A 19,685-nucleotide genomic window follows, 5' to 3' on the forward strand; every position below is an offset into this window, starting at 1 on the left:
CCATTCCCGTCAATAACTTTGGAAGACACCATCCAGTTTCAAAAATATTTGTGAGAGCAGCTGAACTCTCAATACAGTGAATGGGAAAGAGCCTCAGAGAAAATGCAGTTATCAGAGTACTGAGGAAAAGCAGATGAAGGGAGGTGTCATAAAAATTAACTCCATAATGTTTCCAAAGTACTCAAATATTGCAGCAATGAGCACAGTGGAGAAGTCCATGCAGGCCTAAAGACCTTTGTATCTAAGGATCAGGATATGTCAAGTGATGCAGTGTTACCTATGGAACAAAAGGATAAAGTGAAATATAGATGTGATAGAGAAATCCCCTGGATGTCAATGCTTAATCTGCTGTACCAATACATTTATATGCATTCATATAAATCAGTGTCATAAACTACTCAGGCTTTAGCTGAAAACGGGCTTGTTTCCTAACTAGTGGCATGAATCTTGCCTCTGCTGAGAGCCACCCTGCCCTGCCCCACCCTGCCCCACCCTGCCCCACCCTGCCCCTCCCTGCCCCTCCCTGCCCCACCCTGCCAGCTGGCCCCCGATGGCATCAGCTGCAGCTGCTGCTGCTACATCACATTTCTGCTCGAGGAGGATTAGAAACCAGGACAGCAGTGAGCAAATTGCTGCAGGCACATGAGTTTGGGGGCAGGGGAGCACATCCACACTGCTGCTCTTTTGGATGCAAAGTCTCTCCAGATGTTGAGCTACCTGCTTTGTCAGATGGAAAAGGGGAGCTGCAGGGAGAGCCTGACTTTCAGGGAAGACTATGGAAAAAGGAAATTTATGTTAATGGTGAGATTAAAGGATTAAAGTCAATTCACACCCCAGTCAAAATGAAATTTCAGCCTGTTCTTTTTTGTTATGAGCAGTGGGGCAGAGCTGTGCTGAACTCAGGGTACTCAACAGCCCAGGGAGCGACAGGGGTCTAATCCCTGATTTCTGTGCATTTCCTGCTCCAGTACAAGTTTCTCCTGGCATAATAGCAGCAACTCTTGTGATAAATGCAGAACATGACTTATGGTACCACCCTTCCCTTTCTCACACACCCTGTGCTTGATATTTCCTCAAAAAAATTTATCTGTGAAATCATTTCCCCGTGGTGTTGCAAACAGATATTGGAATACAATTTATTTATTAAAAAAGCCAACCCAAAACCCCAAAAAACCAAAAAATCAAACAAACAGAACCAAGCAACAACATAAAAACGCTTCCATAAGGCCATTCTTAGATGCGGGTTGATATTACAGAATCTCACACACCAAATCATAGTTTATTGTGGAAGTGGCTGCTTTACTCCTGGTCTGTAAAATGGCTTGAAAGCAGAAGTAGTTTCAATGGTAACTTTCTCTTTGAAGTCTGGACTAGCTCACTTTGCATGGTCTGACTTCTGGTGTGAACACCTGCTTCCAAATCTGATATACATTTGAATAGTTCCATGACTAAAAATTATTATTGTGTTCCAGTGAAGGCAGGTATATACAAAGGAAGGAAGTTCTTTATTCAAGTAATTTTTCACAGAGAGAACTACTCAGCCAGTCTTAGTCAAGACTTTGTGCAGTTTATTTGCCCATCAAATATTATGTATTGTTTTCCAGCTTAGATGGGTTTATTTACTTCAGCCCCATTCTTCAGCCAGCTTTTGCTCATTTCTGTTGAACATCTTACAATTCTTAATTTATCTGGTAATGAGATGTTCAAAACTGAACACAGCATTGCAGGTACAATTTTCTGTCCCCTTGGAGTTACAGTGCTCTTAGTTCCATAGCCCAGAATTTTACTAGGCCTTTTCTACTAATCCAATTTATATATTGTCATATGTAAGTTGGCAGGCTGGTGCCTATTGTACCTAAGTTAAAAGATCAGTGCCTTCCTTATAGAATGTGTGGTTTTAGGTTACTTTTCTGTGGCGGTACTGGTATTTTTCCATTTGTAATATTTTTGCTATATTTTTAACTGTCCTAGGATGTCCAGGACTATTTGCTCATTCATCTAACACTTTATAATTTAGTAATTCATGGTGATTTCACTTCCCTATATTTACACCCTTTTCCAGATCAGTGCTAATGTCAAGTAAGAGAGAGCCCATCATCCTCTGTTAGCCTGTGCTCTCCTGTGACTTGGCTCTGCTAGCCCAGAGTACATTTGATACTCTTTGCATGTTCTTGCCCTGAACCTGTAAATCAAAATAAGACCTGTTAGCTCACCCAGTTTAGAGAGCTGTTCATCAATGCAATAGTTAAATAGCCAGCTGAGAGTTAAATTGTTGCTACGTGCATTTTATAAGGTGTTGGGAAAATTCTACATCATTAATAACTGTGAAAAGAGAGAGCTACATGTTTTAACTCCAGGCTCTGTTGGTTTCCTGAGAGTGCCAGGCAGCTGTGTGGGAATTGTGCAGAGGTCCCACCACCTTATGAGGCTGCTGGGGGCTGCACCAGTTCCTGCAGCTGTCTGACTGTATCCCTTTTCCCCGACAGGTCCATGGGAAGTGTGTGTGCAGACACAACACGGCAGGGCACCACTGCGAGAAATGCGCTCCGCTCTACAATGACCAGCCTTGGAAGCCAGGAGACGGGAAAACAGGGGCACCAAATGAATGCAGAAGTAAGTGGAAGGGAGTTTACTGACCCAGGCTCTCAGGCAAAGCTCCCCCACAAAGACTTCTGTGATTTACAGTAATGGTGCCATTACAGAAACTGGGGATAAATTGCTGGTCATTGACGGAGAACTTCAGTGTGCAGCTCGTTTTTCTGCACTGGGGCTATTGGGGAGGGGAATTTACAAGCCAGAAATTGGGTTTTCATGTAGCTACACCCCCTCACGTTCCTGCCAGCTTGCTTTGAAAATGATACCATGGTTACTGTGTCAGTTTAAAGGCCTGAAGGACATTCTCTTGTCCTCACCAGAGTGTCGCTGTCACAACCACACCGAGAGCTGCCACTTCGACCTGAGCGTTTGGTTGGCCTCGGGGAAGCGCAGTGGGGGAGTCTGTGACAACTGCAAGCACAACACAGAGGGACATCGGTGCCAGAGGTGCAAACCAGGCTTTTACCGGGACAGAGGGAAGCCCATGTCTTCTCCAGAGGTCTGCAAACGTAAGTGATCGTGTTACATGAGGTGAAAAATGAATGGTGAAAGATTCACTGAAAGAACAAAATAATTTCTATCCAATCAGTAACTCCTATAGAGGTAACTCATGAGTATTACTATCTTTTCTTTCTATCCTTTTCCTAAACGACAGGGGGTTTTGATCAAAGGTAATCATCCTGATTTTTTGTGTCTATTTTTCCCATTACAATGTTTTTTGTGATAACTCCAAATGCATTGCTTCCCAAGGAAAGGTACGTTCTTCTTATGTTTGGTTTTAAATTAATATGGTTCCTTTTCTCTTGAGGCACATTTTATTTACCTGGGGTTTTTTCTGTACCTCTCAAGGCTGTGTGAGCCTATGTGCAAGCTATTGTTAAATTCCATTTGGTTGTGCAACATGTACACATATAAAGTATTTATGTGCACGTAAATACATATAAAGGATGCAGAAGGTAGAGGAGGGCTGTGTGTATTCACTTGGGAACAAATACATCAGAATTCAGACTTATCTTGGGACTCTACAGCTGTGTTATGGGGTGCTGTGCCCAAATAAATTGCATCACTAGCACTTCAGCAGAATGTGTTAGGGTGTGTCTCGGGCACAGAGGCACTAAAGGCTGCACAGAGGATGTACAGCCTCTGGATCAAGATAGCTTGCACCCAGCCACTCTGGCAAAGAGCCCAAATCTCCCTCACTTAAAGTAAACATTTCCTGAGTATCGTGCCAGGCTTCACATATCTGATTCTATCTCACATCTGTTTGAGAGGTTGCTATTTCCAGCAATATACCTAATTTCATTTTTCCTTTTGGATAATTTTCCTTCCCCATAGCTCAGGCATCACCATAGAGAACTTCATCCTCTGTTATCTGACCTCTTGGCCACTGACATAATGAGTCTTGAAGCTTTTCTGACCCTTTTAATGTTCTTCAACATGACTCCTCCTAAACACTCAGGTTACTCCTCTCCCTAGGTCTGTGAGTCCTGTGACATTGCTTAAACCTTCTGTGCCAAACACATCCAATGTTTCTGCTCTTTTGCCTTCTTACCACTGGAACTTGGTGACAGCAGACTGTTTCCACACAACTTTTTTTCTCATTTTCATAATGTTCATCATAGAACATGGATCAGCAGACGGGGCAGAGGGTGAGTGTATCTGGCTCACCCCGTATCCTGTAGTGTTCCATAGTGGCCCCTTTCTGTTTCTACTCTGAGCAGATTTGCTACAGGGAAATATTGTAATGAGAACAAATTGTTGTGCCAGAAGATTAGCTTTCAATCTTATAGCACCTGAAAGAATCTGTGTATGAACTCTTGCACTGAGCAGCAGGGAGATGGTGCAGTAACCAGCATCATGTGTAATACTAGATAACTGCTGAAGTCAAGGAGCATTGGCAAGCAGCAAAGAGGAAAAAACATTGTTTGGAAATACAGCCTATCTGTCTGGAAACCCTAGAACTGCTTGCCTAGATGAAATCAGACCTTGACTCTACGTCTGCCTCTCTTGTCTGGTCTGGTTACAAGTCTTTCAGTAACCCCTGCCAATATTCAGCATAGCAAAAGAAAAACTCTTCAGAAATTTACCTTGTTGAAAGAGCTTTATTCCTGTTGTGCCAGTCAGGCACAACAATGTTCTTTTCACCTGGGAAGGTGCTGATGCCAGCAGAAGGCCCTCAAATGCAATTGTCTCCACTCTGAGTTGCATGCTCAGGCCTAGAGAGCTGCCATCCTGCTTTAGTCACTGAAAGTTATATGTCTTTCCTAGGCTCCTTGTTCTGTCAGTGGAGAAACAGAGGGACCTCTGGGGAATTATTTATTGCAGTCTGAGGTAGATGCCTGAAACAGGTGGACTGAATTGCCCTCTAAACATATCTATTTCCTTAAGAGGTGCTCTGGATCCCTAGCCTGCCTAGAGTTTCTCTTAGCTGAGATGAATTTAATGGGTTTGATTCAGCAGCAAAGGTAAACACGACCCTATCTGTGAATGATTCAAGTCAATGGGACCTTTTCCCAGGGGTGTAAAGACATTCATGAATGCTTGCCATGTCAAGATATAAGGAAAGGGCAATGCAGCCCACTTGGCTTTTACAGCAGCTGTGTGCACGATGCTTGTACCTCTGTGGGAATAGGAGGTACTCTGGATATAACTGCAGAGTTCAGAGAAAACTGGGAAGGAGGTGGTTAATCTGTGCCTTTTCCCTTTTATTTAAGGCAGAGAATAAGAGAATTCCCCCAATAACATTTGACAAATCACCATACTAGGCAGTACTTTGTATGATGGAAGTCCTGATCCCCAAACCCTTCCCCCTGCGGTTTGCAGGCAGTAAGTGTGTACTTCATGTTACACTGCACCTCTGCAGAGAATTTTCAGGGAACACTTCACTACTTTGGTTATTATCAGAGACAGCAAAACCAGAAACACCAATGGAGACAGGCTTTGGTTAGAACAGACTCAGTTTGATAGAGGGAAGCTTTTTCTTCCAGGACCATCATCAGCTAACATTAAACTGAAAAGCCTCCTGCAGGACATGCAGGATAGAGACCCTCTTCTGCATCCTTTAGGTTGAAAACTTGCATTGCCAGTAAACCTCATCTGGTTTGGTCCAAGTTGTTCAGGTTGTGTGACCCTAAAATCCACTCTGGTTACTCAGCAAAGAAAGTTTCTATTTTGAGCATTGCCAATATATTAGAAAATGGGACCTCCAGACACATTTTTGTCATACCTCAGCCTGCTGATTATAAATTGAAGAGCTGCCTCTCCTGGATTAGCATGCTTTTTAGGATTGAAGTGTACCAGTTCCAAGACATCATCTCACTTTGAGAAATTCATGCAAACAGTACCAGACTAACAACACTGAATGAAAAACACTCCCAGTGAGCAAGTGTTGAAAAGCAGTAATAAACTGCAAACAGCAGACTGAATGGATGGTTTTGGTGAGACCAACCTAGTGCCCATCTTCCCATTTTGAGCTCAGAGGAAAAAAAAAACCTTCAATGGGAGATGAATACTTGACCCTTGTGTACAGTAGATACTGAGCTGGGAAAGGAAGTCTGATGAAAAAGCTGAATGAAATGCTGTGCTAATCCCTTTGAGAAAGCACGCTTGAAGAGTGCTCTGCCATCCAAAGCAAAGTCTAGGTTCAGCTGTGACATCCCCCTCAGGCTCCCAGAAGGTTAACACGACACTGCTCAGGCCCAGAAACAGTCTTTAAGCATTAGTCATAATAATGAATAGCATTCTCTCTTAATCTGCTCGGGAAAAAAAAAAAGTTGTATAACAATTGGATCCCCTGGCACTATCTAAACCACCCTTAGCTGACCCTCCAGTCTGACACTGCAAAGACATTCCCTCAGAAAAAAAAAAAAAGTGATGAAATTTGATATGGAAGTGTGAATCTGCTATTCCTTTTTGTCTGCAGAGGTAGCCTGCCTCTGATCCCTTTGCTTCTCCTGTTCCTACCAGCTGGGATGAATGAGAGCCGGGTCATGGGCAGAGCCTTGTTTTGACACTGCTTAGATCTATATTAAAAAGAAAAAAAGGCATGAAAAGAGTCTCAGAGCAAGGCACACACCTGCCTGTTATTGGGGGTGACAACACAGGATTAAGTAGTTTGTATATAGACTTGTATGGGAGCTTTGACTCAAAAGCCTAATTGTTTCCTAACCAATGGTTAGAAAAGCTGCTGTATCCTTGGCTCTTTCCTGTGGCTTATTCCAAGGCTTAAGGGATCCTTCTGAAATGGCACCATCTTTTGTACTCACCCTTTGCTTAGCTTAAAAATAATGCAGGCATGTAGACCCATTAAAAAGGGTCTCCAGGAAAACAAGCTTTTTTACTCAAAGAACGAGGCTGGAAAATTAAAATGTGCCCAGATGCACATGCACACACACATGGTCTGAAAGGCTCTGCTTCTCATCCTTTTACTTCTGAGCAGAGGGAGTGAACTTTAATTCTAATATCACAAAGGCCCCATCACATCTTGGTTCAAAGTCTGTCTTAATCAGCCCTGACCACACACAGAGCTGTCTATCTTATTTCCTTCATTTAAGAAACATCATTGGCAGAGTCAATCCCCACACCTGACATGCTTTAAAAATCACACTGGTTTGATCATACGCTCCCAAGATGCACGTGTATATATTTCAGACTAAAAGACTGATTTTTCATTTTGCCTGGTTTTCGTTTTGTTTTTTTTAATATCAAATAGCTGTGAGCAGATTGGCTATCTCTTATGCAGTATTATTAGACAAAAGTTTAATACAAGATCCCTCAAAGGCTATTGACTTGCGTGGAGCACCTGGTATTTTGCTGTAAGATGGGACTGTATTGTTAGAACCAATATTATATTTTACATCTGTGTCTAATTACTTGGGGAAGACAGCTGTGCTGAGGGCAGACAAGCTTGAGTGGGGATTGCAGTATGAATTATTCATTTTTCATTATTTCTTGTCTCCTCCCTTTTACAGTAGTGTCTCACAAAAACCTAGTATGGGAGTGAGACTAAAAAGCAAGAGGATGCTTCATGATACTCTGTGACCAATAGGCAACTCTAAAGTAAAATGATGTTTTTCACTGCACTACTGTCAAGGGGAGAACCAAAATAAACCGCCCAGCTCTGAGCCAGGATTGTCTGCACACCGTCCCTAACATAATTGATGATGCCTTTGACAAACAAGGCCACTGTCACATCGGCTGCTGTTTTGTTAGACAGGGAGGTGGATTGAGAGAAAATGAATGTTTGCCAGGAGAAAAGAAGCAAAAAGCAGCAGGAAAGGGTTGTCAAAAACTGGAAAATGTTAAATAGTGAGGTTTTGGAAACTTGTTTTTATGTTTCTTTAATTGTGAGATTTATTTGTAAACCTATGGTACTGTTAAACAGATAAAAACTCAGTCATCCACAGCTGACCCTTCAGCATGTGACATGTGGGCTCTTATTTTAGGAGTTACCTTAGATGCACAACTGGGATTTTGGATGTAATACTCTGGAAGCCAAACAATGTACCCACCCAAGCTGAAATGCTAAATAAACACAGACTGAGTAAAGAGTTTGCAAGCCACTTGTATAACTCATCTGAAAGTGTTGTACATGTATTGATTCAGCTTGCTTTCTCATCCACCAGAAGTTGTCCCAGTTTCTAACTGGAGAATATGTCCCACTGTTCATCTGGGAACATTATTTTTACTGAACTGTAGCCTCCAAATAATTAAAAAAAAAAGGCACTTTTGTTTTCTGCTTCCTCATCAGCTTTCACCATTTCTGTCAGTCGCTGTGCTGTAATATTTTCCCTTAGGAATAGCATAGGAGAAGTTCTCATCTTCCTGAATCAGAGTCCAGTCTCAGCTGGGGATAGGTAGTTTAATGATGTGAGTTACCCATCTGTTAAGTGACTCTTAACTGATGAAAACCGAAAACTAGAAATAAGAGGGATAAAGACAGACCCAGAGGTTGCAGAAATCTAAGGCATTTGAAGTGAAAATTCCACAGGTAGATCCTACATGTAGTAATATTACAGTGAAAACAAACTGGATTCGAATAACCCTGATGTTGACAAACTCTTACTCTTTGTCTCTCAAACCTGTCTGCAATAAAGGAAGGGTGTTTCCCCTCCTTATCTCCAAATCTATGACATCCATTGTTTTCAGTGACTGACAAACCAAGAGGTTCTTTTTTAGGGTGATGTAGTCAGCCCTGCAAAAATGGGGTGGGGGCTGAAATCAAGTTTAGCAGCAAAAAAATCAGACCATGCCTTTGAACCTGTCAGGACTAATGAGCACTTCAGTGTTACACCTGCTCTCCAGAGCTGACAGCACAAGCCCTGGGTTTGCTCCCAAAGTCGAGGCTGCTTTGTGGCAGGCAGGCGAGGCTGCTGCCCTCCGCCAGCCTGCCCATTGTGCCCAGCACATTGCCCATGACAGCACGTGGCATTTCTGTCCCTAGGCTGTTGTGCTAGTGTCCCCTGAGCACAACGGGCCCAGATCCATCCACAGCAGTATAATAATATTATTAAAATTATTGGCATAAAGAACACAGGGCAAGGGAAAAAAAAATAACTATACGGTAAGCAGATCATAAGAGAAATGCCCTTTAAACAAAATTGTTCGCCCTTCTTCTTGTACTGTTTTCAAAAGGCATTTCTCTTTTTCTGAGTTTCAAATAGGAGGTTGCAGATGAAAGTGAATCTGTCCCTGCTACATTTTAAACTCTCTTTAGTCATATATTTGCCCCTTTCCCCTTGGAAAGCGTTGTGTGGGATCAGTGATCATTTGGTCTCTTATCTGTGAGCTCATGAAGAAAAGTAGTTTGATCTGAGACAATGACAGGCAAACTTCAAAAGTTTTGGAGATCATGTTTGGTTCAAATAAGCATCCAAAAAGGCTGGCCTCTGATCCAAGCTATCTAAACACCTTGGGTGTCCAACATTTAACTGAAAATCTCTGTAAAAGCAGGCCTTAGCCACACGATTTTTATCTCTGCCCTCTTCCAGATGGATGAAGTAGTGATGCATGACCTTTTCAGTCTGCTACAAGTAAAAGGCAGGGCATGCTGCTTCCTTAATACAAAAGAGAGCTGAAATATCAAGTCCTGGAGTTCAGCTCAGTTCTCATTTTGATCAAACTTGTCTGAACATCAGAATGGATTTGTTTACTGCTTGTATTTTACTTCTGCAGAGCTGTTGACATGAGGCTTAACCATCCCAGCCAGGTTCTGCCCTGATGGAGAGGAGTCAACCGTGCTTGCAGCTCTATGTGTATCCCTCCCTGATGCTGTCACATCAGGAATGTACCAGTGGTGTGGGATTATGACAATTTATTGTCTGTGCAGGAAGAGATGCCCACAGAAATAGCTGTTTTCCTGCCAAATTACTTTGAGTTGCTAGGCTGGTGTCAAACTGGCAACAGCATTTGAAAGATTTGGAGGTTTTTTCCTCCTATTTGCTCTTCTTCAGCTACATGTAAAATATATCTAGTAAGTTTAGAGGTCTTCTCTCATTCTGCTTGCCTTCCTTTAAAAAATCTGCTCTTGCATTTGCAAAAAAAGATCTTCAGCTTCTTTAAACACATACAGTACTGCATGGTGTGATGTTTAGCACTGTAGAAAGGAACTGAAGGAAATTTGTGCATTCTTTGGAGGCAGAACTTGAAAATATGTTTCAGGTCATCTGAACCACCTGTATAAGCTGCATCTACCCCAGAGGAAACAGTAGTTTTGTAATTTCTGTGTTTACAGGAAAGGCAATGTAGGCAATAGCTATAAAACTTTATCTTGTCCTTGCAAGTGAAACTTTCTGCAAAACACTTTTAAAGTGAATCACCTTCAAGCCCTTTAAAAATAAACACACAGAGAGGGCTTCCTGGTATCATTTCAAAACCCTGTGGGATCACGATTTCCATCGTAGGGAAGAACTGACTTTCATGTACAAATGCTCAGTTGTACTTGTTTTGGTTTGCCTAACAAATTAAAAAGGAAAAAAAAATGCAAATGAAGTGCAATGTTTACTGGTCCTGGCTTAAAACCGGATGAGGAAGAGGGTACGAGTTTATCAGCCTTGCAAAAATGTCACTTCCCCAGCTGACCCCATGGCACATAATTTGAATTGTCTCTTGCTGTGTGTCCATAGCCTGTGCCTGCCAGCCCTTGGGTTCAGCCAACGCCACGTTCAGCAGCAGCTGGAGATGCCACCCCAGAACAGGATTCTGCTACTGCAAACCAGGAGTGGCGGGGCCCAACTGTGACAGGTGCCTCGTGGGCTACTGGGGCTTTGGGGAAGACGGCTGTCGGCCCTGTGACTGCGCCAGGGACTGCGACCCACGCACTGGGACCTGCTCCAATGGGTAAAGAACCCCTGCTCCAGGCTCACTTTGAGATGGGACTCTGTGAAATGAAACAAACACTAACAAATACTAACAAAAATTGGAGTGCACAATCATTTGAAAAGGTGGTTGTAAATCATAAAAGGTTTCTTAGGTTACATTAATACCTTTAAGTCCACTGCGTTATCCAAGGCAATCTTGAACAGATGAATCTTTGCAGTAATAATAGGCATTTACAAAACCCCCTGGAAATATGTGCATGGTCTTTAAACACATCTTTGCTTTGGAAATAGATGGAGGAGTCTGAAGAGCCTGCCTCTCATCTGTGCCCAGGGTAAAATGAACTACAGTCTCCTGTTTGTTTCTAGAGGGCCAGGCATCTGTACCCCAGACAGGTATTAATCAAAAATCCTGTGATTTGCTGAGCAGTTGCACTCCTGCAAGCTGTCCTCAGATCCTGGTGACATCAACAAGTGGTCATTAAGTTACATAATTCCCTAAAAACAAACAAACGTAAGCAAAAACCACCCAGTTTATAGGCACTTTAAAAAACACTAAGTCAGCAGTGGGAGGCCTAAACAAAAGCCTAGACCTCGTGATCTCTCTATCTGCCATGAAGTCTTGTTCGTATTTGCACTCCCCGTCTGAAGAAAGCTCATCAGTCTGGGTACAGGCAAAGGCAGCTGTTTGTTTGTTTCCCACCCCTGTGGTGCCCTAACTCAGTGCTGTGGTTTATGTGTCCCCCAGCTATGAGAGCGAGCCCCTCTTTAACATCCCCATCGGGGGACAAGTCCCACACCTCATCCAAACTCCAACCAACGAGAGTGAAGAGGAGTGGAAATGGAACGACCACGAGCAGGGATTCTCTGCACTGAGGCACCCAGGTACAGCCCAGAGTTTGGGAACATTTAGTTGCCAGTTCTTCCAGCCCTCCACCCTGACTGGGTCTGCCCCACTCATCTCCAGCTTGTCTGTAGTGTTTAAATAGTTCTCAGTTTTGCCTGCCCTGTAAAGACCAGCAGTTACCATCACTGGTGGCTTGGCAGAGGTAACAGTGCCACTTACTGCATAGCTTGACCTTTCTGAGACGGATATTTCCTTAATACCAGGAAGGATCAGCATTTCTTAGGTTATGGGATCAAACAAAGGTCTCATTACTTACATGATTTACAGCTGGATCTGATTCTTACAAATCTCATTAGGATCAGTTTATTAACTGTACAACAGACCTCATGTGGGCTGCATTTTACTTGACAGTACTGATCAGATTTCAGAGTAATTATTTTATCATATAACAAGAAACACATTTGCAAATAACTGAGATCACTCTTCAACTTATGCTTAAGGTCCATATAGATTATGGGAACTGTAACTATCTAACTTTATAACTGACGACTGTTTGCTCTTCTTTCCTCTCTCATGTCCTGGCTCTTCTCCAACCTTTTGTGTTCTGGGGTTTTCCTGCTAGAAAAGTGTGTGTGCAAAGAAAAGGTGCTTGGAAGCGTCAGTGACTTCTGCCAAATGAAATATGCCTATGGTAAGTGGGTAACATGCCCCCAAGCTATGATCATTTCACAATGTTCCCACAATGCATATTGTTAACTGATAGCTGTGAAAAAATGACAGGATTGGTTAAGTCCTGAGAGGTAGAATTTCTTCTGAATTTTGTCTAGTGACATGTCCAACTTCTGATCAGAACTTAAAAGCATTTTTTGTGCAAAACTCTGTGGTGTCTCCTTCCCATCAATTCATTTCCCTCTTTACAGCAGGAGGGGTGCTAGAATAATACTCAGTGGAATGATTGGCCTCTACATCAAGAAAAAAATGATAAAAAACCTCACATCTGAAATGTCATTGCTTTTGCAGTCATTATGTAGGTTCCAATAGCCATGCTCATTTACCAAGAATGTATTTAAAACTTGTTTATGAACACCTGGTTCATGCCATCACATGAAGCAAGAAAGGAAAGCTCTGGGATCCAGAGGTTTGATGTGCTTGTGCCAGGAAACAACAAAGCCCGCTTGAGGGGCTGGTCAACGTGAGCCTGTCATGCTAAAAAGCTATGGGATCCTACTAAATTAAAAGGAACAGAAATTTATCATGGCAACCAGGTGTTGGACCACAAAACAAAAGTACTTCTGGTTTTTGTGCAATCGTGGAATTTTAGTCATGTGACATGCCTGATGGGAAAATTCCTGTCTTCCTTCCTGTAGGCAGTCCCTTCTCACAGGACAGAATTTTTGAGAGGCCAGACTTAAAGCAAAACACTGAAGTTTTCAAACTGGAAATGAAAAGTGTAGAATCAGTGCACTTGAAATCAGACTGGTAGCTGCTGGTTGGGGTTTTTCACCTTTCCTTTTGTATATGTGCAAGTGCTTTCCTAGAATTTCAAAGTGTTTGACATCAACCCATTAAAATATAGTTGCTGAATAACATGGTGAAAGGATGAGTTAACTACTTAAAAAGAAAAATCCAGGTTTTTTCCCCAGATTTATTTAAAAGATCCATCAGTGAAGTGGACAAGCACTGTACTTTCTGTACAACTGCACTTTGGGGTTTTTTCCCTGTCTTCTTTCAAGGTGTTAAAATTCTACCTTTTAGCAGCATTAACCAAAATTCATTTAGAAATTCACAGTTGGTCTCTATTTGGATATGTTCTCTGGCAGTAATAAAAGCAAGAATCCTATCTGCTCATGACAAAGGGACCCATGCAGAAGTTGTTGTGAAAGTGAAGAAGGTCCTGAAATCAGGCAAAGTGAAAATTGCTCGGAGTAACAGAAGCATTTACCCAGAATCCTGGACCAACAGGGGCTGTACATGTCCCATTCTCAATCCTGGTAAGGACAAAATGCTCACTGGGGGTTTTGCTACCCCTGTAAACAGTGCTTAGGAATATCAGCTGTGATCAGCCTTCCTGGGGAAGCATCCTTTGATTCATCCCCACCAAAGCATGTTTGCTTTCCAGCTCATGGTTCTCAAGGAGGGTGGCAATGGCAGGAGGGGGGCAAAGGCAGCAGCTGCCACATCCCAGCAGATCTGTGTGCAGAACCTCTGGAAGGAAATCAATTTGTAGCTGTAACCCCTGAGCACAGAGTCCTGACACCAGTGAACACACACTGTGTGCCCAGGCAGCAGTGATAGTATGCACATGGACATATACACATGTGATGGCGCATGCATAAAATGGATGAAATTGGCAAAGCTGCTGTATGCCAGGTCCATATTGAACAGAGAAATTCTGGTTTGGTTCTTTCTTATTCTATTCTCTAACTAAGGGCTTTCCCTTTTTCTTTTTTTTTTTTCTCCTTTTGAATTAGGTACTGACTATCTTATAGCAGGCCAGGAGGACTCTAGGACTGGCAAACTCCTTGTGAACATGAACAGCCTGGTGAAACCCTGGAAGGCATATTTGGGAAAACAAGTATCAGATATTCTTCGAACTGGATGCAAATAATTTCTGCTTCAGAAGTTACAGTGCTGGACTTTGCCTTTTAGTAACACTGCAGTGAAAGGTGTAGTTAGTTCATGCATTCCCATGAAATGAGGAAAACAGACTTGCCATCCCTCCTTTCATGTGATTAGACAGGAAACTTGGGACATGACTACTTTTTTTTTTAAATACACAGCATTATCATACAAAATTACCTAGTGCATCATATATAGATCACAAGTCAGTTCTACACTTGAGCCGGATTCCACCCAGAATCATTTTACAAGGCAAAACTAAAGATATGGATTAGTGTTTCCATACTTCAGATCAGTCTGATATTAATATGCATAAACTGCTTTCATAATACATTCATTATTGGGGTGTAATTTTCTTTATAAGTGACCACTAAAAGGCAGCAACTTCTTTCAGCTCAACTTCTTTCAGCTTTACAAGTGGCATAATACTAAATAAGACTATAAGAGAGCTCAAACTGATTTACCATCAGACTGCAGTTATGCCAATATAATGGGCTGCTTTCTAGAAGAGAATATTATCCTGCTGCTGACCAGAAACAAACGTGACTTATCTTGGGACAGTGTCCTTTAGAGATGTGCACTGCTACCATCAATGCTTACTGCTGAGCTCTGCTGCAGCAGACACCTTGGCTCAAACTCCATTCCAAATGCAGCTCTTTGCTGTAGTACTTAGTCTGTAACACCACAAAGGTTTCACAGCAATAACTGCAAATAAACCTTAATTATAGGAAAAAGCCAAAGTGAGGAAAGAGCAGCTGCTCTCATGTTGAAATGGTGATGATACAAAAGCTACAAAGCAGAAACAGGTGGTAAATTTATTGGCTGGAGCATGTATCAAAGGAGGTAAGCTGTAGTTCTGGGGAAGCAACCTGGCTGTTCCAACTGTGCTCAAGACCACTGACCTTCAATTGCACTTGATGCTTTCATTGTGCTTTATTTCTCTTGGTCACACTTCGGGGTAAGATGCAGAAGCTCTTCTTCTTTCCCATAGTGCCTGAGGATTATTTCTCCCTCTGCAAAAGTACAGGAGTAGTAACATTTGCACTCCAGGTAAAATTAGTTCTGCTCTGCAAAAACATTCTTTCTAAATCAATTTTACCCTATAGTAATCATGAGATAGGCTACTTAAGTTCTTCCCTAACACAGAATTTTGAGGAAATTGCAGTTGGAGACCTGTGTCCCCTGTTTAAGGACTCACAACCAAATGAAGCAGAAAAATCCTCAGCTCATTTGGAAATGGATGACAGGCAGATCTTTGGCAAATAAAAAAAAAGCTCTGATTTGTTTCCCAACAGGATATAAACAGTGTTTCTAGTGTTTCTTCCTCCCTCCTTTTCAGGAAATTTCCCTTCCTCCATTGCTTTCCCCCTCTCACTTCATTATTTATTTGTTGTTACCTAAAGTGGTATCCAACAATGTGGCATCTCCAACAAGCTATTTAATTAATGCAATAAAACATTTTTTAACCAAGGCATTTGGCAGAATTTGAAATGGCAGCCTTACGAAATTAGGAGCCCAGCAACTGCTTTCTTTACTGACTCCAGAAATTGCCTCACAACAAAAAGATTAACTACTTCTCTTTCAAATTTCAATAAAGAACCTGTATATGAATTTACAGTCTGATCTCAAAGGGTCTCTCACAAGGAATGAAATTCAAGTGTAGGTTTAGAATTAAACAAAGGAATGTGCTTTTCAACAGAGGCCAATTTACCTGTAGGGGATCTTATTTAATGACAATGAGGATATTCCATGTTGGTTTATAGTCAGCACCGTATTAAAGCAAACACCTCTCTTCCACTTTTTGTGCCAGACTGGTGATTTTGTGGGGAGGGTAAACATCTGTATAGTTCTCTTCTGTGAATGAAAATTGATTTTTGACACAGTCATTTACTAGCATTACTAGCTACTGCTAGTGGAAATACAACTTGGAACAAGAGTATTGATGCCCTGGTGTGTTCTCTTGGGGCCTATGATAATACAGTGATTAATGACTACCAAATGGAACACAGTGGTATGCAAACAATCAATACATCACATATTTCATACATTTCAGGTATCTCAAAAGTATTTGATATATACACATAGCTTTCTCTAAAATTGACTGCAATTTGACTTTTTTACTGGTATCACTATTTCTGCTAAACAGGCATCTCTGAGTTCACAGAGAAGAAAAATGAAAGAATAGAGTTTCAATTCACACAGAGCTATCCTGTGCAGTCTTTGGTCTGCTGTGCTATAATCCAGGTAGCCTGTCTGAAAATAAGAATAAATAGAAATGGATTGCACAAATCACATTAGAACAGCTAGTGATGATGGGAAAGTCTAAACTGATCACCATGAGACTTTTGAGAGGGAAAAAGTTATTTTTTTCTGCAGTGCACTTGAAATGAAAATGAGAGTAAAAGATGACAACTGACCTCCTAGGAAAAGCTGTTGCACATTTGTCAGAAGAAGCAAGCAGGTCGTACATAGTAAATTAAAAGAGCTACCACAGAAGGCATGGTATTCTCTATACTGTCCCACACTAACACTGATAGAATTTTAATGAGGTAAAACAAGAGTCTAGAAGCATACAAATTCCTTTTTTTATTTCCCTAGGAATAAGTAGGTTCATTGACGTGTGATCAGATCAGTGCCTCAGATAAACAGGAGACATCGCTGTCAGGTTTAACAAGGACACCCTCAGTCAGAACTGCATGGGATATAGATCTTGTTTCCAAAACAGCCCTGCCAGATCCCCAGATCTAATGATCCCTACAATGGCCTGCAAGATAAACGTCTCCTTCTAGCCATCATTTAGTTCATCCTTCCTTTTGCAGGAAGGAAGGAAGAAAAAAAGTTTCTTTTTGCACCTGAAGCAAGGTCATACCTCCAGGAAAGTTACTACACACAGGCTGAAGTCAGGTCTCTGCAATGCCGTCAGGCTGTACAGCAGAGAACAGCAGAAAATCTACTGAGTAACTTTTAATCCTGAAAATGCAGTTTTGTCTAATTTTAACTATTTTTCAGAACTTTTTTACATTTTAGAATATATGAGTTTTTTAAAGGATCAACTAAAAGAGACAAGTTTTAGAGGCAATCTTTACCTACATCAGGATATGTGATACATGCACCACTGATTCCAGTTTGACTGCAGGAACAATCCCATCCTAACAAGTTATATATGAATCATGCAGGAATTGCAGCCAGCTGATAACAATCCACACAGCTTTCAAAAGCTGAGATTGTTTCACCACTGCACCAGAAGGACAAGGGTGTGCAAAAACTGAAGTATGGTTAAAACTGAAAATCTGGAGTATTATTCACAGCAATATGTTACAAGGGAGTATTTTGGGAGCAGTGGTAGGTCTGTAGGGTGAATAAAATTAAAAACATGTCTTTTATTCTAAAAACTAAACAGAAAAAATTCAACTGGAATTCTATCTGCATGAAACTGTTTGGGCTAAGTAACTTGTATTGGAAACATATTCTAAAACATCCAGAAGTGCTTCATGCATGGTTAACAGTTTCTTTTAGCTAAACTTTTATAAACATTTAATCACACTCAGCACATCAGCTTTTACAGGACAAGAATCAAAAGGCACAAATTAAAGAGCAATTCTTTCATAATGAAAGCTTTCTATATCCCCCAATGACTGCTTGTGACTTGACACAGCAGCACCCATGGCTTGAAAAAACCACCTGATAATATAAAATCATTATGAAATTACTCTATCAACACAATTACTCAAACCCATTTGAATCTATTACTCTCTGTCCAAGAACCAGTAGCTCAGTGATGGCAGGAAGAGAACCAAGACATTATTTATAAAATATATATATAAAATAAGAAACACATTAAAACAAGAAATATGCAGCTGTAAGTTTTGTATCCACACAATAAAAATGCAACTTATCATCTGCTTATTTCACAAGCTTGTCACATATTGCCAAGGATCATTTTATAATTTTTATTATATATTAAAAACCACTGGTTGATTTTAGATTTAAAAATGGTACCATGTAACTATAGGAGGAAAATCACACAAATGAAGCAATGCTGGGAAACAGAAACAAGGAGTTACATTATCTATGCATTCAAAACTGAGTTTACATAGCAAAAAAATAAAAAAATTCCACAAAGAACTATTTATGATTAAAACTATTGCTTCCTTTCTCAAAACACTTCAAACACATTACACAGTGCTTTTCACAGTTTCTGGTGTAAGATCCTTATACATATTTCATATTTGTACTGGATGCAGCACAACAGGTTACCAAGCCCATCCTAAACACACCTTCAAACGTGTCAGATTATGCTCCATGCTCCCTCTGTCAGTATTAGGTGCATGTCTCTCTACCTACTGTAGGCCAAGATTCTCACATTTTGTTTTGCACACAGATTGCTACAAATACAGTTGCAGAGGATAAATCTTAACTGGTTAGAGCACAAAAGCAATGTGGGGAAGAAAAGCACAGCAAAAAAGAAAAGAGGCAACTGGTTAGAACAGAGCACCCCTTCAAAGCTTCCTCACAGAGAGTGCACTAGATTTCCATTTGAACAACCAGAAGCTTGGGTGCATGTGATTTTTTTTTAATCTGGTGCCCAGTGTTCATGTATTGCCTAAGATTTCATTTGCGTGGCCCAACTGCCTATGTGCCAAAGTTTATCTCTGCTGCTTTTGTGCCCGTTTACTCAGGTTAACTTGGCACTTGGCTTCCCATGCCTGAAAGAGTCACACTGAGAAGTTTTGTGTCAATTTGTTTCTTTGAAAAGCAGCGATGCCAGAGTCCCTGCTATCGCTGGCCTCAGAACAGAGTAGTTATCAGCCACTTAACTGCCTACAGATTCTTGCTGAGGATCCAGCAGCCATCCTGAAATACAAACACCTCAAACACATTGTAAAACTTGACAGAACTTCCCCTCAAACACTCAGTAAAAGCAGTAGCACCAAATTCACTCATGCAAACAAGAACAAGACACTGAAGTGCTATATGGAATGAATGCTGCTGAGCACTGAGAGCTGCCCACAGAGAAAGGCACGTGTTTAAACATTGCTGGACTTTGTGGACACCACAATTTTTTATGCTTTAGTTGAAGGTAAGCAACACATAAGGACAGGAAAAAAATAACCCAAACCGACATGTAATGAAGTTACTGAAGCCACAGCCACAATTTCTTTTGTAAAAAAAAAAAATTCTCTCAGCCATTCTTTTGCTTGGAAAGACAAACAATGTAGTATTCCCTTATCTACAGCTATTAAACTATAGTGAACTAATTAAATTTTTTGTACTTCTTAAGTAATTTTCAAATATTTTAATAGCTGTTT

General features: G+C 41.2%; 1 protein-coding gene across 1 annotated transcript in view; it reads left to right on the forward strand.

Annotated features, from left to right (window-relative positions):
• The window catches only part of LOC102108571 (netrin-4-like), a 41,242-nt gene extending 24,930 nt beyond the window's left edge, over nt 1-16,312 (forward strand). Inside the window, exons 4-10 of the mRNA XM_005522061.3 lie at nt 2,487-2,613; nt 2,916-3,104; nt 10,719-10,932; nt 11,659-11,795; nt 12,380-12,448; nt 13,578-13,748; nt 14,229-16,312. Of these exons, the coding sequence (XP_005522118.1) occupies nt 2,487-2,613; nt 2,916-3,104; nt 10,719-10,932; nt 11,659-11,795; nt 12,380-12,448; nt 13,578-13,748; nt 14,229-14,365 (1,044 nt within the window). The 3' untranslated portion in view covers nt 14,366-16,312. The remainder of the gene's footprint in view (nt 1-2,486; nt 2,614-2,915; nt 3,105-10,718; nt 10,933-11,658; nt 11,796-12,379; nt 12,449-13,577; nt 13,749-14,228) is intronic.
• The last annotated feature ends 3,373 nt before the right edge of the window (nt 16,313-19,685 follow it).

The sequence above is a fragment of the Pseudopodoces humilis genome, chromosome 13 (genome assembly GCF_049639895.1).
Source record: "Pseudopodoces humilis isolate 2021_Gansu_Grassland_sample_001 chromosome 13, ASM4963989v1, whole genome shotgun sequence".
Lineage (NCBI taxonomy): Eukaryota > Metazoa > Chordata > Aves > Passeriformes > Paridae > Pseudopodoces > Pseudopodoces humilis.